We start from the raw sequence: 26,515 nt of genomic DNA, 5'->3' as shown, positions 1-26,515 counted from the left end.
TTGTATTTGTATTTGTATTTATTAGGGATCCCCATTAGTTCCTGCCAAGGCAGCAGCTACTCTTCCTGGGGTCCAAACATATTAAAGCACTTACATTACATATCAAACAAAATATAAAACCGTATATCATATGACATTATTACACCACTACCTATCTACAATACAAAATGTATAATACCACCATACAACAATATCACAATGTGTGTGAATGCATGTGTCTATACCCTTGTGTGTGTCTCTTCACAGTCCCCGTTGTTCCATAAGGTGTATTTTTACCTGTTTTTAAAATCTGATTCTACTGCTTGCATCAGTTACCTGATGTGGAATAGAGTTCCATGTAGTCATGGCTCTATGTAGTACTGTGCGCCTCCCATAGTCTGTTCTGGACTTGGGGACTGTGAAAGACCTCTGCGTGGCATGTCTTCTGGGGTATGCATTGCTTGTTTTTAAGAGGTGTTGACAAGCTGAATGTACCGGCTGTCTGTTTGGAATACTGGCACACAGCTCCGTGCAGTTCAGCTTTGTCAACACCTCTTACAAAAACAAGCAATGATGAAGTCAATCTCTCTTCCACTCTGAGCAAGGAGAGACTGACATTCATGTCATTAATGTTAGCTCTCCGTTACTTTTAAGGGCCAGCCGTCTGCCCTGTTCTGAGCAATTGTGCGACAAAACTAGGGCCTGTAGGACCTGCCTTGTTTATAGTGTTGTTAAGAAGGCAGAGCAGCTGAATTATGGACATACTTCTCCCCATCTTAGCTACTGTTGAATCAATATGTTTTGAACCATGACAGTCTACAATCCAGGGGTTACTCCAAGCAGTTTAGTCACCCAAACCTGCTGAATTTCCACATTATTCATTCCGAGATGTACTGTGGGGGAAAAAAGTATTTAGTCAGCCACCAATTGTGCAAGTTCTCCCACTTAAAAAAGATGAGAGAGGCCTGTAATTTTCATCATAGGTACATGTCAACTATGACAGACAAAATTATTTTAAAAAATCCAGAAAATCACATTGTAGGATTTTTTTATGAATTTATTTGCAAATTATGGTGGAAAATAAGTATTTGGTCAATAACAAAAGTTTCTCAATACTTTTTATGTACCCTTTGTTAGCAATGACACAGGTCAAACGTTTTCTGTAAGTCTTCACAAGATTTTCACACACTGTTGCTGGTATTTTGGCCCATTCCTCCATGCAGATCTCCTCTAGAGCAGTGATGTTTTGGGGCTGTCGCTGGGCAACACGGACTTTCAACTCCCTCCAAAGATTTTCTATGGGGTTGAGATCTGGAGACTGGCTGAGGAAAGCACTCCAGGACCTAGAAATTCTTCTTACGAAGCCACTCCTTCGTTGCCCGGGGCGGTGTGTTTGGGATCATTGTCATGCTGAAAGACCCAGCCATGTTTCATCTTCAATGCCCTTGCTGATGGAAGGAGGTTTTCACTCAAAATCTCGCGATACATGGCCCCATTCATTCTTTCCTTTACAGGATCAGTCGTCCTGGTCCCTTTGCAGAAAAACAGCCCCAAAGCATGATGTTGCCACCCCATGCTTCACAGTAGGTATGGTGTTCTTTGGATGCAACTCAGCATTCTTGTCCTCCAAACACGACGAGGTTGAGTTTTTACCAAAAAGTTATATTTTGGTTTCATCTGACCATATGACATTCTCCCAATCCTCTTCTGGATCATCCAAATGCACTCTAGCAAACTTCAGATGGGCCTAGACATGTACTGGCTTAAGCAGGAGGACACCGTCTGGCACTGCAGGATTTGAGTCCCTGGGCGCGTAGTGTGTTACTGATGGTAGGCTTTGTTACTTTGGTCCCAGCTCTCTGCAGGTCATTCACTAGGTCCCCCCGTGTGGTTATGGGATTTTTGCTCACCCGTTCTTGTGATCATTTTGACCCCACGGTGTGAGATCTTGCGTGGAGCCCCAGATCGAGGGAGATTATCAGTGGTCTTGTATGTCTTCCATTTCCTAATAATTGCTCCCACAGTTGATTTCTTCAAACCAAGCTGCTTACCTATTGCAGATTCAGTCTTCCCAGCCTGGTGCAGGTCTACAATTTTGTTTCTGGTGTCCTTTGACAGCTCTTTGGTCTTGGCCATAGTGGAGTTTGGAGTGTGACTGTTTGAGGTTGTGGACAGGTGTCTTTTATACTGATAACAAGTTCAAACAGGTGCCATTAATACAGGTAACGAGTGGAGGACAGAGGAGCTTCTTAAAGAAGAAGTTACAGGTCTGTGAGAGCCAGAAATCTTGCTTGTTTGTAGGTGACCAAATACTTATTTTCCACCATAATTTCCAAATAAATTCATAAAAAATCCTATAATGTGATTTTCTCGAGAAAAAAATCCTCAATTTGTCTGTCATAGTTGGCCGTGTACCTATGATGAAAATTACAGGCCTGTCTATCTTTTTAAGTGGGAGAACTTGCACAATTGGTGGCTGACTAAATACTTTTTTTCCCCACTGTAGTTGAGGTTTAGGGTTTAGTGAATGATTTGACCCAAATAAAATGCTTTTAGTTTTGGAAATATTCAGGACTAACTTATTCCTTGCCACCCATTCGAAACTAACTGCAACTCTTTGTTATGTGTTGCAGTTATTTCAGTTGCTGTAGTAGCTGACGTGTATAGTGTTGAGTCATCTGCATACATAGACACATTGGCTTTACTCAAAGCCAGTGGCATGTCGTTAGTAAAGATGGAAAAAGTAAGGGGCCTAGACAGCTGCCCTGGGAATTCTGATTCTACCTGGATTATGTTGGAGAGGCTTCCATTAAAGAACACCCACTGTGTTCTGTTAGACAGGTAACTCTGTATCCACAATATAGCAGGGGTGTAAAAGCCACAACACATACGTTTTCCAGCAGCAGACTATGATCGATAATGTCAAAAGCTGCACTGAAGTCTAACAAAACAGCCCCCACAATAGTTTTATCATCAATTTCTCTCAGCCAATCATCAGTAATTTGTGTAAGTGCTGCACTTGTTGAATGTCCTTCTCTATAAGCATGCTAAAAGTCTGTTGTCAATTTGTTTACCACAACAAAATAGCATTGTATCTGGTCAAACACCATTTTTTCGGTACACAAATCAGGTTCTCGGTAGATCAGGGTCCAAACAGTCCAGGTCATAAACGGTAAATCCAGCCGATATATTGTCACTTTCTCTTTCTCAGTCATTAACAGAACCACAGCCCCTTGCTCTCTCTCTCTCTTGCTGGTGTGGCTTGACCCCTTATCTGTGGGTCGGCCCCACCTTGTGAGCCTCCCCCTTGCTTCTGGGGATTGTAGTTTCTGGCGGTCGGCCATTTGTGATCTGTAGTTCTTGTAGGGGTGGCCATTTTAGAGAGGGCAGACCCGTTTATTAGTTCTGCCCTCACATATCTGCCATTTATCACTCGGCCCCCTTCTTTGCCACAGTATATATATATGTGCATTCGGAAAGTATTCAGACCCCTTGACTTTTTCCACATTTTGTTACGTTACAGCCTTATTCTAAAATTGATTACATTGTTTTTTCCCCCCTTCATCAATCTACACACAATACCCCATAATGACAAAGCAAAAGCAGGCTTTTAGAAATGTTTGCAAATGTATTAAAAATAAAAAACGGAAATATCACATTTACATAAGTATTCAGACCCTTTACTCAGTACTTTGTTAAAGCACCTTTGGCAGCGATTACAGCCTCGAGTCTTCTTGGGTATAACGCTACAAGCTTGGCACATCTGTATTTGGGGAGTTTCTCCCATTCTTCTCTGCAGATTCTCTCAAGCTCTGTCAGATTGGATGGGGAGCGTCACTGCACAGCTATTTTCAGTTCTCTCCAGAGATGTTAGATCGGGTTCAAGTCCGGGCACTGGCTGGGCCACAAGGACATTCAGAGATTTGTCCCGAAGCCACTCCTGCGTTGTCTTGGCTGTGTGCTTAGGGTCGTTGTCCTGTTGGAAGGTGAACCTTCGCCCCAGTCTGAGGTCCTGAGCGCTTTGGAGCAGGTTTTCATCAAGGATCTCTCTGTACTTTGCTCCATTGAACATGAACTGAACTTCAACAAGTGCTGTGTGTTTTTGACATTCATCATGAACTGAACTGAACTTCAAAAACTGCTGTGTTTTTGACATTCATCATGAACTGAACTGAACTTCAACAAGTATATTTTATTTATTGAACCTTTATTTTGACAGGGAGTCAATGCTGAGACCAAGGTCTCTTTATTTAGACAGGGAGTCAATGCTGAGACCAAGGTCTCTTAATTTAGACAGGGAGTCAATGCTGAGACCAAGGTCTCTTTATTTAGACAGGGAGTCAATGCTGAGACCAAGGTCTCTTTATTTAGACAGGAGTCAATGCTAGACCAAGGTCTCTTTATTTAGACAGTGAGTCAATGCTGAGACCAAGGTCTCTTTATTTGAACAGGAGTCAATGCTGAGACCAAGGTCTCTTTATTTAGACAGGGAGTCAATGCTGAGACCAAGGACTCTTTATTTAGACAGGAGTCAATTCTGAGACCAAGGACTCTTTATTTAGACAGGAGTCAATGCTGAGACCAAGGTCTCTTTATTTAGACAGGGAGTCAATGCTGAGACCAAGGTCTCTTTATTTAGACAGGGAGTCAATGCCGAGACCAAGGTCTCTTTATTTAGACAGGGAGTCAATGCTGAGACCAAGGTCTCTTTATTTGGACAGGGAGTCAATGCTGAGACCAAGGTATCTTTATTTAGACAGGAGTCAATGCTGAGACCAAGGTCTCTTTATTTAGACAGGAGTCAATGCAGAGACCAAGGTCTCTCTTATTTAGACAGGGGGAGTCAATGCTGAGACCAAGGTCTCTTTATTTAGACGGAGTCAATGCTGAGACCAAGGTCTCTTTATTTGAGACAGGAGTCAATGCTGAGACCAATGTCTCTTTATTTAGACAGGGAGTCAATGCTGATACCAAGGTCTCTTTATTTAGACAGGGAGTCAATGCTGTGACCAAGGTCTCTTTATTTGAGACAGGAGTCAATGCTGAGACCAAGGTCTCTTTATTTAGACAGGGAGTCAATGCTGAGACCAAGGTCTCTTTATTTAGACAGGGAGTCAATGCTGAGACCAAGGTCTCTTTATTTAGACAGGGAGTCAGTGCTGAGACCAAGGTCTCTTTATTTAGACAGGGAGTCAGTGCTGAGATCAAGGTCTCTTTATTTAGACAGGGAGTCAGTGCTGAGACCAAGGTCTCTTTATTTAGACAGGGAGTCAGTGCTGAGACCAAGGTCTCTTTATTTAGACAGGAGTCAATGCTGAGACCAAGGTCTCTTTATTTAGACAGGAGTCAATGCTGAGACCAAGGTCTCTTTTATTTAGACAGGAGTCAATGCTGAGACCAAGGTCTCTTTATTTAGACAGGAGTCAATGCTGAGACCAAGGTCTCTTTATTTAGACAGGGAGTCAATGCTGAGACCAAGGTCTCTTTATTTAGACAGGGAGTCAATGCTGAGACCAAGGTCTCTTTATTTTGACAGGAGTCAATGCTGAGACCAAGGTCTCTTTATTTAGACAGGGAGTCAATGCTGAGACCAATGTCTCTTTTATTTAGACAGGGAGTCAATGCTGAGACCAATGTCTCTTTATTTAGACAGGGAGTCAATGCTGAGACCAAGGTCTCTTTATTAAGACAGGGAGTCAATGCTGAGACCAAGGTCTCTTTATTTAGACAGGGAGTCAATGCTGAGACCAAGGTCTCTTTATTTAGACAGGAGTCAATGCTGAGACCAAGGTCTCTTTATTTAGACAGGAGTCAATGCTGAGACCAAGGTCTCTTTATTTGAGACAGGGAGTCAATGCTGAGACCAAGGTCTCTTTATTTAGACAGGGAGTCAATGCTGAGACCAAGGTCTCTTTATTTAGACAGGAGTCAATGCTGAGACCAATGTCTCTTTATTTAGACAGGAGTCAATGCTGAGACCAAGGTCTCTTTATTTAGACAGGGAGTCAATGCTTAGACCAAGGTCTCTTTATTTAGACAGGGAGTCAATGCTGAGACCAAGGTCTCTTTATTTAGACAGGGAGTCAATGCTGTGACCAAGGTCTCTTTATTTAGACAGGGGAGTCAATGCTGAGACCAAGGTCTCTTTATTTGAACAGGGAGTCAATGCTGTGACCAAGGTCTCTTTATTTAGACAGGGAGTCAATGCTGAGACCAAGGTCTCTTTATTTAGACAGGGAGTCAATGCTGAGACCAAGGTCTCTTTATTTAAACAGGGAGTCAATGCTGTGACCAAGGTCTCTTTATTTAGACAGGGAGTCAATGCTGAGACCAAGGTCTCTTTATTTGGACAGGAGTCAATGCTGTGACCAAGGTCTCTTTATTTAGACAGGGAGTCAATGCTGAGACCAAGGTCTCTTTATTTAGACAGGGAGTCAATGCTGAGACCAATGTCTCTTTATTTAGACAGGAGTCAATGCTGAGACCAATGACTCTTTATTTAGACAGGAGTCAATGCTGAGACCAAGGTCTCTTTATTTGAGACAGGGAGTCAATGCTGAGACCAAGGTCTCTTTATTTAGACAGGGAGTCAATGCTGAGACCAAGGTCTCTTTATTTGGACAGGGAGTCAATGCTGAGACCAAGGTCTCTTTATTTAGACAGGGAGTCAATGCTGAGACCAAGGTCTCTTTATTTAGACAGGGAGTCAATGCTGAGACCAAGGTCTCTTTATTTGAACAGGAGTCAATGCTGAGACCAAGGTCTCTTTATTTAGACAGGGAGTCAATGCTGAGACCAAGGTCTCTTTATTTAGACAGGGAGTCAATGCTGAGACCAAGGTATCTTTATTTAGACAGGAAGTCAATGCTGAGACCAAGGTCTCTTTATTTGGACAGGGGGTCAATGCTGAGACCAAGGTCTCTTTATTTAGACAGGAGTCAATGCTGAGACCAAGGTCTCTTTATTTAGACAGGGAGTCAATGCTGAGACCAAGGTCTCTTTATTTGAACAGGAGTCAATGCTGAGACCAAGGACTCTTTTCCAGATGAGCCCTGTATAGCAGCACAATACAATAAACACATTAAACTACAAATTCATATACACAATAAAAGACATGTTATTATACACAACAATACACAAAAAGCAAAACACAATCATAAAAAACAGACACATTCTTCAGTAAATAGGTCCCCTAACAACAGTCTGAAATGCCCTAGAAGCACCAATTCCTCCAATTTTAATGTGTATTGTAGATCATTCTAGGTGCAAGGACGTTTATTTTAAAGGCTGATTTACTTATCTCTCTAGACACCAAAGGAGTCTCCAGAGTTAACCAACCCTGTGAACACCAAAGGAGTCTCCAGAGTTAACCGACCCTGTGAACACCAAAGGAGTCTCCAGAGTTAACCAACCCTGTGAACACCAAAGGAGTCTCCAGAGTTAACCGACCCTGTGAACACCAAAGGAGTCTCCAGAGTTAACCGACCCTGTGAACACCAAAGGAGTCTCCAGAGTTAACCGACCCTGCTGAACACCAAAGGTCTCCAGAGTTAACCAACCCTGTGAACACCAAAGGAGTCTCCAGAGTTAACCGATCCTGTGAACACCAAAGGAGTCTCCAGAGTTAACCGACCCTGTGAACACCAAAGGAGTCTCCAGAGTTAACCAACCCTGTGAACACCAAAGGAGTCTCCAGAGTTAACCAACCCTGTGAACACCAAAGGAGTCTCCAGAGTTAACCAACCCTGTGAACGGTTTTGATAACTTGTCATTTTAAATGTTAACAGTAATGTTAGCTAAGTCGGAAGTTTGTGGATCAGGGCTTTGTAAACAAAAAGAGTTAATGATGTGATCTATGTGACTTCATATAGCCTCGCCACTGTTATTTTACTGCTGCTCTTTAATTATTTGTTATTTTCTTATTTTTGTAATTTTTTTATTTTAACCTATCTATTTTTTACTTAACACTTATTTATCTTAAAACTGCATTGTTGGTTAAGGGCTTGTAAGTAAGCATTTCACTGTAAGGTCTACCTACACCTGTTGTATTCGGCGCATGTGACAAATACAATTTGATTTGATTTGATTTAGAGAGAGACAAGATCTGTTTCTGAAAAAAATTAATTTAAAAAAAGCCACTTTTAATATTAGTTTCTTAACAAGCTCATTTATTTTTTAGACGATACATCGTTGTCAATCCAAATACCAAGTTATTTGTATGCAGGGACTCGTTCGATTTTAGAACCATCCGATGAGCTGCGATGTAATCCATCTGAGACAATCTTACGAGAACTTGAAAACAACATGTATTTAGTTTTGCCCGTATTAAGTATGAGTTTTAAATCAGTAAGGGCTTCCTGCACAACTGCAAAATGTCACAGCCAGGTCAGCAGTCGTGGCAATTGTGTACATAACAGTATCATCCGCATTTGGATGATATTTTTGTTTTTTTTTACAGATTGATCAATGGCATTTATATAAATAGTGAAAAGAACAGGTCCTAGTAGAAAACCTTTATGTACTGCAAGAAATTCGGACTGACTCAATCACGATGGCCTGAGTTCTGTCACTAAGATAGTTATGAAACCATGAACAGGCATCAGAGCTCAGGCCTATTGAGGACAACTTATTCAATAAAATAACATGATCAACAGTATTAAAAGCTTTTGACAGGTCCACAAACAAAGTAGCACATTTAATTTTAGTGTCTAAAGCATTGACAAGATCATTAACAACTAAAGTGGTTGCTGCAATAGTGCTATGCCCAGGCCTAAACCCTGATTGGTTTACATTCTAAATACATCTCTCAGATAAAAAAGAGCAAAGTTGTACATTTCCCAAGGATTCAAGAATCTTAAAATAAATTGGTCATTTAGCAGACGCTCTTATCCAGAGCGACTTACAGGAGCAATTAGGGTTAAGTGCCTTGCTCAAGGGCACATCGACAGGTTTTTCACCTAGTCGGCTCGGGGATTAGAACCAGCAACCTTTCGGTTACTGGCACAACGCTCTTAACCACTAAGCTACCTGCCGCCCCATTTCTTAGCTAGACAAGGAAGCCTTGAAATGGGGCAATAATTATTAACATCACTACTATCCCCGCCCTTATGGAGTGGAAGCACAAGAGCTGATTTCCATACTTTTGGGATATTTCCTGATAACAATGTTAAGTAAAAAATGTGGGTTATTGACCCAACAATGATGGGCGCTGCACACTTAAGCAGATCGGGATCCAATTGGTCGGCTCCTGGGGATTTCTTGTTGTCTATTGCTATCAAAGCATCCAGGACTTATTTTTCTGTTAATAGCCTTAAAGAAAAGCTTTGACTCTAATTTCTCTGATCATTCAGCAAGTTTACCCTATCAGCATCCAGACCAATATCATTGTGAATAGTCTTAGAAGGTATTTCAAAGAGGCAGCCCGCTGAAATAAAATGGTGATTAAATGCATCAATGATGTCATTTTTTCCCGTAATGATGCCCGTGTCTGAATTTATTTATTGCGGCAAAGAGGAGTGCTGTGTGTATTCGACATTCACCATGACCTGAACTTCAACAAGTGCTGTGTGTATTTTTAATTTTTAATTTTATTATCAGTGAGTGATGGTCAAATTGTGTTATTGTTTTTTCGGTACATCACTAACAGGTTCAACTGTTCAATCTCCCAAAGAAGACGTCACCATCCACCTCCGTTTCCCTCTGGCCCTCTGCAACCCCAGCAGAAGCTATTTCATTAACATAGAAACAGGAAGTAGCACATTGAGCAACTACAGTAGGTCTTTCTATCATACAGGGAGGTATTTGTTACGGTTAGTGTGCCTCACACAGGTCTAGACTTCAGGTGTCACCCCAGTGGTATTAACTCGTAGGTCTAAACCCAGTGGTATTAACTCGTAGGTCTAAACCCAGTGGTATTAACTCGTAGGTCTAAACCCAGTGGTATTAACTCGTAGGTCTAAACCCAGTGGTATTAACTCATAGGTCTAAACCCAGTGGTATTAACTCATAGGTCTAAACCCAGTGGTATTAACTCATAGGTCTAAACCCAGTGGTATTAACTCGTAGGTCTAAACCCAGTGGTATTAACTCGTAGGTCTAAACCCAGTGGTATTAACTCGTAGGTCTAAACCCAGTGGTATTAACTCGTAGGTCTAAACCCAGTGGTATTAACTCGTAGGTCTAAACCCAGTGGTATTAACTCGTAGGTCTAAACCCAGTGGTATTAACTCGTAGGTCTAAACCCAGTGGTATTAACTCGTAGGTCTAAACCCAGTGGTTTTAACTCATAGGTATAAACCCAGTGGTTTTAACTCATAGGTCTAAACCCAGTGGTATTAACTCATAGGTCTAAACCCAGTGGTATTAACTCATAGGTCTAAACCCAGTGGTATTAACTCATAGGTCTAAACCCAGTGGTATTAACTCATAGGTCTAAACCCAGTGGTATTAACTCATAGGTCTAAACCCAGTGGTATTAACTCATAGATCTAAACCCAGTGGTATTAACTCGTAGGTCTAAACCCAGTGGTATTAACTCGTAGGTCTAAACCCAGTGATATTAACTCGTAGGTCTAAACCCAGTGGTATTAACTCGTAGGTCTAAACCCCAGTGGTATTAACTCGTAGGTCTAAACCCAGTGGTATTAACTCGTAGGTCTAAACCCAGTGGTATTAACTCGTAGGTCTAAACCCAGTGGTATTAACTCGTGGGTTCTAAACCCAGTGGTATTAACTCGTAGGTCTAAACCCAGTGGTATTAACTCGTAGGTCTAAACCCAGTGGTATTAACTCGTAGGTCTAAACCCAGTGGTATTAACTCATAGGTCTAAACCCAGTGGTATTAACTCATAGGTCTAAACCCAGTGGTATTAACTCATAGGTCTAAACCCAGTGGTATTAACTCATAGGTCTAAACCCAGTGGTATTAACTCATAGGTCTAAACCCAGTGGTATTAACTCATAGGTCTAAACCCAGTGGTATTAACTCATAGGTCTAAACCCAGTGGTATTAACTCATAGGTCAAAACCCAGTGGTATTAACTCATAGGTCTAAACCCAGTGGTATTAACTCATAGGTCTAAACCCAGTGGTATTAACTCATAGGTCTAAACCCAGTGGTATTAACTCGTAGGTCTAAACCCAGTGGTATTAACTCATGAGGTCTAAACCCAGTGGTATTAACTCATAGGTCTAAACCCAGTGGTATTAACTCGTAGGTCTAAACCCAGTGGTATTAACTCGATAGGTCTAAACCCAGTGGTATTAACTCGTGGGTCTAAACCCAGTGGTATTAACTCGTAGGGTCTAAACCCAGTGGTATTAACTCGTAGGTCTAAACCCAGTGGTATTAACTCGTAGGTCTAAACCCAGTGGTATTAACTCGTAGGTCTAAACCCAGTGGTATTAACTCGTAGGTCTAAACCCAGTGGTTTTAACTCATAGGTCTAAACCCAGTGGTTTTAACTCATAGGTCTAAACCCAGTGGTATTAACTCATAGGTCTAAACCCAGTGGTATTAACTCATAGGTCTAAACTCAGTGGTATTAACTCATAGGTCTAAACCCAGTGGTATTAACTCATGGGTCTAAACCCAGTGGTATTAACTCATAGGTCTAAACCCAGTGGTATTAACTCATAGATCTAAACCCAGTGGTATTAACTCGTAGGTCTAAACCCAGTGGTATTAACTCGTAGGTCTAAACCCAGTGGTTTTAAATCATAGGTCTAAACCCAGTGGTATTAACTCATAGGTCTAAACCCAGTGGTATTAACTCATAGGTCTAAACCCAGTGGTATTAACTCATAGGTCTAAACCCAGTGGTATTAACTCATGGTCTAAACCCAGGGGTATTAACTCGTAGGTCTAAACCCAGTGGTATTAACTCGTAGGTCTAAACCCAGTGGTATTAACTCGTAGGTCTAAACCCAGTGGTATTAACTCGTAGGTCTAAACCCAGTGGTATTAACTCGTAGGTCTAAACCCAGTGGTATTAACTCGTAGGTCTAAACCCAGTGGTATTAACTCGTAGGTCTATACCCAGTGGTATTAACTCGTAGGTCTAAACCCAGTGGTATTAACTCGTAGGTCTAAACCCAGTGGTATTAACTCGTAGGTCTAAACCCAGTGGTATTAACTCATAGGTCTAAACCCAGTGGTATTAACTCATAGGTCTAAACCCAGTGGTATTAACTCATAGGTCTAAACCCAGTGGTATTAACTCATAGGTCTAAACCCAGTGGTATTAACTCATAGGTCTAAACCCAGTGGTATTAACTCATAGGTCTAAACCCAGTGGTATTAACTCATAGGTCTAAACCCAGTGGTATTAACTCATAGGTCAAAACCCAGTGGTATTAACTCATAGGTCTAAACCCAGTGGTATTAACTCATAGGTCTAAACCCAGTGGTATTAACTCATAGGTCTAAACCCAGTGGTATTAACTCGTAGGTCTAAACCCAGTGGTATTAACTCATAGGTCTAAACCCAGTGGTATTAACTCGTAGGTCTAAACCCAGTGGTATTAACTCGTAGGTCTAAACCCAGTGGTATTAACTCGTAGGTCTAAACCCAGTGTTATTAACTCGTAGGTCTAAACCCAGTGGTATTAACTCGTAGGTCTAAACCCAGTGGTATTAACTCGTAGGTCTAAACCCAGTGGTATTAACTCGTAGGTCTAAACCCAGAGGTATTAACTCGTAGGTCTAAACCCAGTGGTATTAACTCGTAGGTCTAAACCCAGTGGTAATAACTCGTAGGTCTAAACCCAGTGGTATTAACTCGTAGGTCTAAACCCAGTGGTATTAACTCGTAGGTCTAAACCCAGTGGTATTAACTCATAGGTCTAAACCCAGTGGTATTAACTCGTAGGTCTAAACCCAGTGGTATTAACTCGTAGGTCTAAACCCAGTGGTATTAACTCGTAGGTCTAAACCCAGTGGTATTAACTCGTAGGTCTAAACCCAGTGGTATTAATTCATAGGTCTAAACCCAGTGGTATTAACTCGTAGGTCTAAACCCAGTGGTATTAACTCATAGGTCTAAACCCAGTGGTATTAACTCATAGGTCTAAACCCAGTGGTATTAACTCATAGGTCTAAACCCAGTGGTATTAACTCATAGGTCTAAACCCAGTGGTATTAACTCATAGGTCTAAACCCAGTGGTATTAACTCATAGGTCTAAACCCAGTGGTATTAACTCATAGGTCTAAACCCAGTGGTATTAACTCATAGGTCTAAACCCAGTGGTATTAACTCATAGGTCTAAACCCAGTGGTATTAACTCATAGGTCTAAACCCAGTGGTATTAACTCATAGGTCTAAACCCAGTGGTATTAACTCATAGGTCTAAACCCAGTGGTATTAACTCATAGGTCTAAACCCAGTGGTATTAACTCATAGGTCTAAACCCAGTGGTATTAACTCATAGGTCTAAACCCAGTGGTATTAATTCATAGGTCTAAACCCAGTGGTATTAACTCATGGGTCTAAACCCAGTGGTATTAACTCATAGGTCTAAACCCAGTGGTATTAACTCATAGGTCTAAACCCAGTGGTATTAACTCATAGGTCTAAACCCAGTGGTATTAACTCATAGGTCTAAACCCAGTGGTATTAACTCGTAGGTCTAAACCCAGTGGTATTAACTCATAGGTCTAAACCCAGTGGTATTAACTCGTAGGGTCTAAACCCAGTGGTATTAACTCGTAGGTCTAAACCCAGTGGTATTAACTCGTAGGTCTAAACCCAGTGGTATTAACTCGTAGGTCTAAACCCAGTGGTATTAACTCGTAGGTCTAAACCCAGTGGTATTAACTCGTAGGTCTAAACCCAGTGGTATTAACTCGTAGGTCTAAACCCAGTGGTATTAACTCGTAGGTCTAAACCCAGTGGTATTAACTCATAGGTCTAAACCCAGTGGTATTAACTCATAGGTCTAAACCCAGTGGTATTAACTCATAGGTCTAAACCCAGTGGTATTAACTCATAGGTCTAAACCCAGTGGTATTAACTCAATGGAAACCTACCATTCTGAGAAAACCTCTGTATTTAGAAAACACCCCCTTCCAAGATTTTAATGCAACTTAGAAAATACACGGTAACACTTAACATTAAAGTTACCTTTAATAACCTTAATGTTTTGTCCACTCAGTCTATAGCTTCACTTACAACAGCTGCTGTCTATGGAGTGAGGTCTTGGGGGATAGCTTCTCTCTGCTTTGTAGCTGGTGATGAGGGGCACGTTAGGGGCACGTTAGGGGCACGTTAGGGGCACGTTAGCCTACCTCTCTCTCTCTCTCTCTCTCTCTCTCTCTGTCACACACCCACACACACTAAGACACACACAACCAATACAAAGTCGATGGAGGATATGGCTGCCGTTTTACGGGCTCCTAAACAATTGTGCTATTGTGTGTGTTTTTTCGCGTTATTTGTAACATATTTTGTACATAATGTTTCTGCCACCGTCTCTTATCACCGAAAAGAGCTTCTGGATATCAGGACAGCGATTACTCACCTCGTACTGGACAAAGATTTTTTCTTTAACGAGTCGGATGCGAAGGATTTACTTCAGACACCCGACAAGGCCCAAATCCCCGTCATTCGCAGGATCCGACGGCGAGCGAGTAAACTGCCGCTCCCATCAATCCCATTAGCCAATCTTCAATCATTTGAAAATAAATAGGATGACCTAAGATTACGGTTATCCTACCAATGGGACATTAAAAACTGTAATATCTTATGTTTCACCGAGTCGTGGCTGAACGACGACATGGATAACATACAGCTGGCGGGCTATACGCTACATCGGCAGGATAGAACGGCTGACTCCGGTAAGACAAGGGGTGGCGGTCTGTGTATATTTGTAAACAACAGTTGGTGCATAAAATCAAATACTAAGGAAGTCTCAAGGTTTTGCTCGCCTGAGGTAGAGTATCTTATGATAAGCTGTAGACCACACTATTTACCAAGAGAGTTTTCATCTATATTTTTCGTAGCTGTCTATTTACCACCACAAACCGATGCTGGCACTAAGACCACACTCAATGAGCTGTATAGGCCATAAGCAAATAGGAAAACGCTCATCCAGAGGCAGCGCTCCTAGTGGCCGGGGACTTTAATGCAGGGAAACTTACATTTCTACCAGCATGTTAAATGTGCAACCAGAGGAAAAAAAAACTCTAGACCACCTTTACTCCACACACAGAGACGCATACAAAGCTCTCCCTCGCCCTCCATTTGGCAAATCTGACCATAACTCTATCCTCCTGATTCCTGCTTATAAGCAAAAACTAAAGCAGGAAGCACCAGTGACTCGGTCAATAAAGAAGTGGTCAGATGACGCAGATGCTAAGCTACAGGACTGTTTTGCTAGCACAGACTGGAATATGTTCCGGGATTCTTCAGATGGCATTGAGGAGTACACCACATCAGTCACTGGCTTCATCAACAAGTGCATCGATGACGTTGTCCTCACAGTGACCGTACGTACCCCAATCAGAAGCCATGGATTGCAGGCAACATCCGCACTGAGATAAAGGGTAGAGCTGCCGCTTTCAAGGAGCGGGACTCTAACCCGGACACTTATAAGAAATACCGCTATGCCTTCCGACGAACCATCAAACAGGCAAAGCGTCAATACAGGACTAAGATTAAATCGTACTACACCGGCTCTGACGCTCGTCGGATGTGGCAGGGCTTGAAAACTATTACAGACTACAAAGGGAAGCGCAGCCGTGAGCTGCCCAGTGACACAAGCCTACCAGACGAGCTAAACCACTTCTATGCTCGCTTCGAGGCAAGCAACACTGAAGCATGCATGAGAGCATCAGCTGTTTTGGATGACTGTGTGATCACACTCCGTAGCTGATGTGAGTAAGACCTTTAAACAGGTCAACATTCACAAGGCCGCAGGGCCAGACGGATTACCAGGACGTGTACTCCGAGCATGTGCTGACCAACTGGCAAGTGTCTTCAATGACATTTTCAAAATGTCCCTGACTGAGTCTGTAATACCAACATGTTTCAAGCAAACCACCATAGTCCCTGTGCCCAAAAACACAAAGGTAACCTGCCTAAATGACTACCGCCCCGTAGCACTCACGTCTGTAGCCATGAAGTGCTTTGAAAGGCTGGTCATGGCTCACATCAACATCATTATCCCAGAAACCCTAGACCCACTCCAATTTGCATACCGCCCCAACAGATCCACAGATGATGCAATCTTTATTGCACTCCACACTGCCCTTTCCCACCTGGACAAGAGGAACATCTACGTGAGAATGCTATTCATTGACTACAGCTCAGCGTTCAACACCGTAGTGCCTTTAAAGCTCATCACTAAGCTAAGGATCCTGGGACTAAACACTGGGGCCCCACAAGGCTGCGTGCTCAGCCCCCTCCTGTACTCCCTGTTCACCCATGACTGCGTGGCCAAGCACGCCTCCAACTCAATCATCAAGTTTGCAGACGACACAACAGTAGTAGGCTTGATTATCAACAATGACGAGACCACCTACAGGGAGGAGGTGAGGTCTCTGGGAGTGTGGTGCCAGGAAAATAACCTCTCACTCAACATCAACAAAACAAAGGAGATGATCGTGGACTTCAGGAAACAGCAGAGTGTGCACCCCCTCCTATCCACATCGACGGGACTGCAGTGGAGAAGGTGGATCGCTTCAAGTTCCTTGGCGTACACATCACCGACAAACTGAAATGGTCCACCCACGCAGACAGTGTGGTGAAGAAGGCGCAACAGAGCCTCTTCAACCTCAGGAGGCTGAAGAAATTCGGCTTAGCACCTAAAACCCTCACAAACTTTTACAGATGCACAATTGAGAGCATCCTGTCGGGCTGTATCACTGCCTGGTATGGCAACTGCACCACCCACAACCGCAGGGCTCTCCAGAGGGTGGTGCGATCTGCTGAACGCATTACCGGGGGCAAACTACCCGCCCTCCAAGACACATACAACACCCGATGTCACAGGAAGGCCAAAAAGATCATCAAGGACATCAACCACCCGAGCCACTGCCTGTTCACCCCGCTATCATCCAGAAGGCGAGGTCAGTACAGGTGCATCAAAGCTGGGACCGAGAGAATGAAAAACAGCTTCTATCTCAAGGCCATCAGACTGTTAAATAGCCATCACTAGCACATTAGAGGCTGCTGCTGCCTATTGAAATCACTGGCCACTTTTAAGAAATGGAACACTAGTCTCTTTAATAATGTTTACATATCTTGCACTACTCATCTCATATGTATATACTGCATTCTATTCTATAATATTCTACTGTATCTTAGTCCATGCCGCTCTGTCATTGCTTGTCCATATATGTATATATTCTTAAATCCCATTCCTTACCAGTTTTGTGTGTATTGGGTATATGTTGTGAAATTGTTAGATATTACTGCACTGTCGGAGCTAGAAGCACAAGCATTTCGTTACACCCGCTATAACATCTGCTAAACACGTGACAAATAAAATTTGATTTGATATGATTTGATTTGATTTGATTTAAGCTAAGGACCCTGGGACTAAACACCTCCCTCTGCAACTGGATCCTGGACTTCCTGACGAGCCGCCCACAGATGGTAAGGGTAGGCAACAACACATCTGCCACGCTGATCCTCAACACGGGGGTCCCTCAGGGGTGTGTGCTCAGTCCCCTCCTGTACTCCCTGTTCACCCATGACTGCATGGCCAGGCACGACTCCAACACCATCATTAAGTTTGCCGACGACACAACAGTGGTAGGCCTGATCACCGACAACAGCCTAAAGGGAGGAGGTCAGAGACCTGGCCGTGTGGTGCCAGGATAACAACCTCTCCTTCAACGTGATCAAGACAAAGGAGATGATTGTGGAATACAGGAAAAGGAGGACCGAGCACGCCCCCATTCTCATCGACAGGGCTGTAGTGGAGCAGGTTGAGAGCTTCAAGTTCCTTGGTGTCCACATCTCTAACAAACTGTCATGGTCAAACACATCAAAACAGTCGTGAAGAGGGCACGACAAAGCCTATTCCCCCCCAGGAGACTGAAAGGATTTGGCATGGGTCCTCAGATCCTCAAAAAGTTATACAGCTGCACCATCGAGAGCATCCTGACTGGTTGCATCACTGCCTGGTATGGCAACTGCTCGGCCGCCGACCATAAGACACTACAGAGGGTAGTGCGTACAGCCCAGTACATCACTGGGGCCAAGCTTCCTGCCATCCAGGACCTCTATACCAGGCGGTGTCAGAGGAAGGCCCCTAAAAATTGTCAAAGACTCCAGCCACCCTAGTCATAGACTGTTCTCTCTGCTACCACACGGCAAGCGGTACTGGAGCGCCAAGTCTAGGTCCAAAAGGATTCTTAACAGCTTCTACCCCCAAGCCATAAGACTCCTGAACATCTAATCAAATGGCTATTTGCATTGTCCCCCCTCTTTTACGCTGCTGCTACTCTGTTTATTATCTATGCTTAGTCACTTTAACTCTACCCACATGTACATATTACCTCAATTACCTCGACTAACCTGTGCCCCCGCACAGTGATCCTGTACCGGTTCCCCCTGTATATAGCCTCGCTACTGTTATTTTATTTTTTATTTTTGACTTATCCATTTTTTACTTAATACTTATTTTTCTTAAAACTGCATTGTTGGTTAAAGGTTTGTAAGTAAGCATTTCACTGTAAGGTCTACACCTGTTTTATTCTGCGTATGTGACAAATAAAATGTGATTTGATTTGATTAAACATGTATACAGCATTAACATAAAACACACCCTGTCGTGGCTCTGACAGATGGCCTTGATTACATGACCACTTTAATAGATTTAAAAGAGATGTGGTCATAAACCAGAGCCCTTATTAGATCAACTAACAACCTGCCCTGCAGTACAGTCTCTCTGGACAATTATTCAATACACACACACGCAAAGCGACCTGCACTGGGCATCAACCAGACCGAGCCAGCCAGGCAGGCAGTATGATATACCTGGAATGACGTGACCTCTATCTCCAAGTATATGTAAAAGTTAGTTACCTAAGAAGGCTGTACCCTGATGCCATATCTTTATTTGATGATCCTGTTGTTGCAGGAAATGCAAAGTTGTAGTATATTGAAGGTATAAAAAGGCTTCTAAAGTTTGTAATTTCCAAAAAATGCCAGACTTGATTTGCCCTAACGAAAAAAATTATCAATCCCACATAATGATTCACATTTCTTGTTGCTGCTGAATAATTGTTCTGTTGTGAGAAACTGGGTCAAATAAATATGCGGCATCTGTAGCTACAGGATGCTGTAAAATTAAACAACAAGGTGTCTAGTTAAGCAGAATGACTCTTAATTGCCAAGTAGCTCCAAATAGCGGCTTCAAATTGCACCCATTGGTGTAATCAGGATAAGGGGAGTAGCTAAAGAAATCACAGACTAGAGACCCGACATTACCTCAAACCCCCTGTCATTATTATAATGAGAGTTCTGGACACAGTAGCCCCTATATGTCAATGAATTACGCCAGCCGCAAAACCAAGTGGCCCATTTAAAGGTGATGTGAATGAGAGGTTGTTACCCCTTACGTCTAGGGAACTTGTTAGGTGACTCATTTTGCAGGCCGACGTTTAATGGGGCATGAGAAATATACCCGGGCTGGGCTTTGCCTCTTTTCCTTATTTAACATCCAGCATTTAGTACTCAACTGTTAATATCTATCCAACGCAACACTGGCGTTGGGAGAAAGACACCATCGTCACGACACAAATCAGTCAGCTAGGTCTACTAGGTGCAGGCTATTCTCACTAAACCGATACTGCTTTGCTTAACATGGTCTGGACAGTATAGGCATATCTATACGGACCTAAAACTATCCTCAACGGGCCTGCATCTCTTACTGTAGAACGGTCTATGTTGGCTGTGGCCACTAGATGGCAGTCTATAGCGGGGTTTCTCTTTCTCCCATGCTGGGTATGCTCATGCAGCACCAGAGGTTGATCATTCGTCATGGCTGCTGTGGTTCACTTTGGAACGCTCGGCACACTTCTAAAGCTGGGTATTTTTAGTGGGGTTTCTAAAGGCAAAATGAATCAGTCAAAATGTGGATGATGTTCAGTAGGCCTATGCACGTGCAGTATGCATAGATGTCCCACCTTGTTGACTTCAAAGTCAATGGATCAGGAAAGTTAAAGGTATTTAGTCTATTAATACAAGCTATATATGTGCTACACTGTACCAGACTGTATATTTCATTGTATTGTGTAGCCCAAAACGGCTTAGACTCGCGTTTGTATCTAAAATAGCAAACAAAAACCTTTTTCTTGAAACTTTACCTACAGTTTTTTTTTCTTCATTTTTCTCTTTGAAAAGACCGTTTCTTGTCAATGAGGCATTGCATTCAGTCTCTGCAAATCTAAGTGTACAGTGGGATGCGGCAAAACGAACAATTATTTTCTCTAACATAAAAAAAAAGTAGCAAAAAGAAGGACCTGTAGCTTTAAGAAAGAGGTGTGTTGTAGAGGGATGACGCAGGAATAATAAGGAAAAGATGCTTCACAATTCCTCCCCTCGGCGTGTGTGTGGCAGCTGTCTGGCACTTACCATATTTAAACAAGAGGAATGACCAGGGGAACAGGAGAATTAGTTAGGAAAACAGAGGGGATTCTTCCATCAGTTGAGGAGGTTGCAGGAGACTCTCTGTGCACGATCATACACTTCATACATTTAGAATTTTTATTTCATTCATTCAAAGAAAAAGGCAATTTAACTTAGATTATTTATTTTTGGAAGACTCCACATTGGCAATTGCAATTTACCTGTGTACTAGGAAGTCTGCGGCTCCGGGGAAGCAGTTGACTTGGAGAGAGAGATAAACATTATTAATGATTATAGACAAAGCATAACTTTTAAAGTTGCATCATGCCATGTTTCATTTCATTGTGTTTGTACATTTGGCTGGGGTTGTTACCTGGTCAGACAAGTGCAACAGTGATTGAGGACATCGAAGTATTGGTGATGTTGCCAAAAAATAACTCCTATATTTTCTCAATAGCAAGAGTGGCCCCGGCCATAGAGTATGCAAAGCAGAGGTTGAAAATCAGCGGCGGTGTATATTCCGGACTTAATTTCAACGTGCGCTATGAGGATTCCGACTGTGGCAATGATGCGCTCTTCTCCCTGGTGGACCGCTCCTGCGAGATGAAGCCGGACTTGGTTCTCGGTCCCGTGTGTGAATACGCCGCGGCGCCGGTGGTAAGGATGGCTTCCCACTGGAACATCCCGGTAATATCGACAGGTGCTCTGGCCAGCGGGTTCAGTGACAAGGAGAAAGAATACTCTCACCTGACCCGAATCTCCCCGTCTTACCTGAAAATGGCAGAAACATTCTCAGCGATGTTCCATCACTTTAACTGGAAAGATGCGCTGCTGATCTTCGATGACGACAAAAAGGAGAGAAATTGTTACTTCACTCTGGAAGGGGTGCACATCAAACTCATGGAGGAATATCATACGGTCCACATAGCAATCAACACTAAAGAAGAGGGCCTGAACGCAGATGACATCATCAACTACATCTACGAGAGTGAAGGTAGGCTACTGTACTGAGAAAAGTCTCTCCACTGTCCCATTGTATAGCCGAAATGTCAGAATAGTTCAACTGTAGCCCCATCTACTAATACTGCCGCTTATTTCACTTATTCCACTTAACATGTCCTCGTTCGTGTGCTTTATTGAAGAAACACGTACAGCGCCTTCAGAAAGTATTCCCACTCCTTGACTTTTTCCACTGTTTGTTGTGTTACAGACTGAATTTTAAAATGGATTATTAATTCAGATTTTGATCACTGGCCTATACACATTACCCCATAATGTCAAAGTGGAATTATGTTTTAGAAATGTGTACAAATTAATTAAAAATGAAAAGCTTGAGTCAATAAGTATTCAACCCCTTTTGTTATGGCAAGTCGCATGGACTCACTCTGTGTGCAATAATAGTGTTTAACATGATTTCTGAATGACTACCTGATCTCTGTACATTTAGCAGACGTTCTTATCCAGAGTGACTTACAGGAGCAATTAGGGTTAAGTGCCTTGCTTAAGGGCACATCGACAGATTTTTCACCTAGTCTGCTCGGGGATTAGAACCAGCGACCTTTCAGTTACTGGCACAACGCTCTTACCCACTAAGCTACCTGCCGCCCCACTAAGCTACCTGCCACTAAGCTACCCCAAACATACAATTATCTCTAAGGTCCCTCAGTCGAGCAGTGAATTTCAAACACAGATTCAACCACAAAGACCAAGGAGGTTTTCCAATGCCTCGTAAAGGAGGGCACCTATTGGTAGATGGGTAAAAAAAACAAAAAAACAGACATTGAATATCCCTTTGAGCATAGTGAAGTTATTAATATCATTTTAACACTTTGGATGGTGTATCAATACACCCAGTCAATACAAAAGTACAGCCCGTCCTTCCTAACTCAGTTGCCGGAGAGGAAAGGAAACCGCTCAGGGATTTCACCATGAGGCCAATGGTGACTTTAAAACAGTAACAGAGTTTAATGGCTGTGATAGGAGAAAACTGAGGATGGATCAACAACATTTTAGTTACTCCACAATACTAACCTAAATGACAGAGTGAAAAGAAGGAAGTCTGTACAAAATACAAATATTCCAAAACATGCATCCTGTTTGCAATAATGCCCTAAAATAAAACTGATTTTTTTTTGGCAAAGAAAGGAACTTAATGTCCTGAATTCAAAGCATTATGTTTGCGGCAAATCCAACACAACACATCACTGAGTACCACTCTTCATACTGTATTTTCAAGCATGGTGGTGGCTGCATCATATTATGGGTATGCTTGTCATCGGAAATATCTAGGGAGTTTTTTAGGTTAAAAATAAACGGAATAGTGCTAAGCACAGCCAAAATCCTAGAGGAAAACCTGGTTCAATCCGCTTTCCAACAGACGCTGGGAGATGAATTCACCTTTCAGCAGGACAATACATTTTACATTTTAGTCATTTAGCAGACGCTCTTATCCAGAGCGACTTACAGTTAGTGAGTGCATACATTATTTTATTTTTACACCCCCCGTGGGAAACGAACCCACAACCCTGGCGTTGCAAACGGCATGCTCTACCAACTGAGCTACATCCCTGCCGGCCATTCCCTCCCTACCCTGGACGACGCTGGGCCAGCAGCGCCGCCCCATGGGTCTCCCGGTCGCGGCCGGCTTACGACAAACCATGGATTCGAACCAGGATCTCTAATAACCTACCTATAAGGCCAAATCTACAGTGGAGTTGCTTACACGAGACGTAGACAGAAATGGCTGTCTACATTTACAGGTATGTGAAGAATACATCAAGATGTTAAATCAAGCATAAACAAAAGTGTTTGTGGAATTTACTTCTTGCTTACTTCAATAGCACATATTTGTAGTAGGCTACGGGCCGACTGTACCGGGCCGACTGTACTGGGTCGACTCTACTGGGCCAACTGTACTGGGCCGACTGTACGGGGTCGACTGTATTATTTGCAATGGGTTACAGGGCCAACACAATCTCATGATCGTGAATAATGGTTCCATTCTAGTAGTACTGAGAGTTTTTGGAGCGGTGCCTTTGTCTCACACTGACACTGGTGCTGTGATATGAGGAGAGCGAAATCTCCTCCCTTTAAAGCTGGACCACTTCACGCCCACACACACACACAGCGCCTTCGGAAAGTATTCAGACCCCTTCGACTTTTTCCACATTTTGTGTTACAGCCTTATTCTAAAATTGATTAATTGTTTTTTTTCTCATCAATCTACACACACAATACCCCATAATGACAAAGCAAAAACAGGTTTTTAGAAATGTTTGCTAATTTATTACAAATAAAAAACAAATACCTTATTTACATAAGTATTCAGACCCTTTACGCAGTACTTTGTTGAAGCACCTTTGCAGCGATTACAGCATAGAGTCTTCTTAGGTATGACGCTACAAGCTTGGCACACCTGTATTTGGGGAATTTCTCCCATTCTTCTCTGCAGATCCTCTCAAGCTCTGTCAGGTTGGATGGGGAGCGTCGCTGCACAGCTATTTTCACGTCTCTCCAGAGATTTTTGATGGGGTTCAAGTCCGGGCTCTGGCTGGGCCACCAGGACATTCAGAGACTTGTCCCCGAAGCCACTCCTGCGTTGTCTTGGCTGTGTGCTTAGGGTCGTTGTCCTGTTGGAAGGTGAACCTTCACCCCAGTCTGAGGTCCTGAGCGCTCTGGAGCAGGTTCTCATCAAGGATCTCTCTGTACTTTGCTCAGTTCATTTGTATTTTGTATTGTAATATGGATCCCCCATTAGATCCCTATTGCACCTGAGCTCAATTTCGAGTCTCATAGCAAAGGGGCTGAATACTTATGTAAATAATGTATTTCTGTTTTTTATTTTTTAATACACTTTGCAAAAATGTCTAACAACCTGTTTTTGCTTTGTCATTCACGGTGTATTGTGTGTAGATTGCTGAGGAAAATGTTGTATTTAATCCAATTTAGAATAAGTCTGTAATGTAACAAAGTGGAAAAAGTCAAGGGGTCTGAATACTTTCTGAAGGCACTGTATACGCTGAGCTCCAAAAGTATTGGGACAGTGACACATTTGTTGTTGTTTTGGCTCTGTACTCCAGCACTTTGGATTTGAAATTATACTATGACTGAGGTTAAACTTTAATTTGATTGTATTTTCATTCTAATCAGGTGAACCGTTTAGAAATTACAGCACTTTTTGTACATAGTCCCCCAAAAGTATTGGGACAAATTCATTTATATCTGTATTAAAGTAGTCAATAGTGTTGTATTGGGTCCCATATTCGCAGCACGCAATGACTACATCAAGCTTGTGACTCTACAAACTTGTTGGATGCGTTTTGTTTTGGTTGTGTTTCAGATTATTTTGTGTCCAATAGAAATGAACGGTAAATAATGTATTTTGTCATTTTGGAGTCACTTTTATTGTAAATAAGAATATAATATGTTTCTAAACACTTCTACATGAATTTGGATGCTACCATGATTATGCATATTATGCATATTTGTGCTTCTGTAACTTTCTCACTCATCATTATTCACGATTCATTAAGGATTACTTTAATACACAATAAGTGAATTTGTCCCAATACTTTTGGTCCCCTAAAATGGGACCTACGAACAAAAGGTGCTGTTCTTTCTAAACGGTTCACCCAATATGGATGAAAATACCCTCCAATTAAAGCTAACAGTCGGCACTTTAACCTCATAGTCATTGTATAATTTCAAATCCAAAGTGCTGGAGTACAGAGCCAAAACAACAACAAATGTGTCACTGTCCCAATACTTTTGGAGCTCACAGTACTGTGTATCTACATGAATATGGATGTTACCATGGTTACCAGTACTGTGTATCTACAATAATATGGATACAGACGCGCAAATATACCCCGAAGACATGTTAACCTCTCACCATTACAATAACCGGGGAGGTTATATGTGCGTCTAACTTTTAATGATTCATTCAGGATGATCCGTAACCATGGTAACATCCACATTCATGTAGGAGTGTTAAGAAACATATTCCTATTCTTGTCTCAATACTTTTGTACAAAAAGTGCTGTTTTTTTTCTAAATGTCCACCCGATATGGAGGAAAATACCCTCAAATGAAAGCTGACGAGTGGCGACCTGTTTTGCATGTTATTTTGGCATTAATACGTGTCACATATCAGTTAGCAAACAATAAAAATCATTGAGTTAATAAAGCAGCATACAAACATGGTCTCTTTTTTGCTTTCTTGAGTAAAGCAGCTCCAACATGCAGGTGTTTCAGCCTAGCTCAGTGCTTTCTGTGGTGGTGGGGCAGCCAGCGGAAAATATGGAGCATAGGGGTTGGGAATGTTCTCTGAGTTGTGCCTGTGATTGGCTCAGTGTTCTGTCACTCATGGGGACACTACGTCAAAATCTACGGGGAGAGCTCGAAAATTCAAGCCCCCTGGGTGCTGCCATAGAGTTACGTTAGAAGTGCCCATCCAATAAGGCTCAAGTTCATTGGCCACAGATAAAATGACGTCAAATCACGTTATATCTACAGTAGCTTTGATTGGACTGATCATGTCAACATCATACTTTCAAAATCTTAGCTAGCAAGCTAGACAAGCAGTCATCATCATCCTTTTTTAATCCTTGTCATATGAAGAGAAATTATGAAGAGAAATTATAGATAAAACGTATCGGTGCTCATCGGCCATTGGACATAAACATTAAACAACAAGTTGGAAATCGCAAATTCAACAATGAGTGGTTTGGAGGGAATCAGTGGCTAACTGCAAGCATTGCAAAACAATCACTAGCCTGCTATTCAGTGGTGTGGATGTGTGGTCCAAGTCTGGGTTTAAGGGTCTCTTCTCCAAACTTAAAAGGATAAACATTCAACATTGGCCATGCTGTCAATCCAGCATGACTTCTGCCGCTTTCATAACAACTGGAAAATCAGAACTGGGAAATCTTTATTCTAAAATGAGAAAAAATGAAGTTAC

The 26,515-nt window shown here is 42.3% G+C and overlaps 1 protein-coding gene across 1 annotated transcript; it reads left to right on the top strand.

Moving 5' to 3' along the window:
• The first annotated feature begins 20,550 nt into the window (after window positions 1-20,550).
• Window positions 20,551-21,567, top strand: LOC123489791 (atrial natriuretic peptide receptor 3-like). The gene has a single exon (XM_045220184.1). It carries the CDS (start codon window positions 20,881-20,883, stop codon window positions 21,565-21,567), a length of 687 nt encoding a protein of 228 aa, XP_045076119.1. The 5' UTR covers window positions 20,551-20,880.
• Window positions 21,568-26,515: the final 4,948 nt, after the last annotated feature.

The sequence above is a fragment of the Coregonus clupeaformis genome, unplaced genomic scaffold (assembly GCF_020615455.1).
Source record: "Coregonus clupeaformis isolate EN_2021a unplaced genomic scaffold, ASM2061545v1 scaf3303, whole genome shotgun sequence".
Classification (NCBI taxonomy): domain Eukaryota; kingdom Metazoa; phylum Chordata; class Actinopteri; order Salmoniformes; family Salmonidae; genus Coregonus; species Coregonus clupeaformis.
The sequence above is the reverse complement of the archived record's forward strand: the minus strand, read 5'-3'. Positions and strand labels throughout refer to the sequence as shown.

What these genes read in the sequence shown, in the direction of transcription:
- LOC123489791 (XM_045220184.1), top strand. Translation starts at nt 20,881, where the DNA reads ATGCCATGTTTCATTTCATTGTGTTTGTACATTTGGCTGGGGTTGTTA.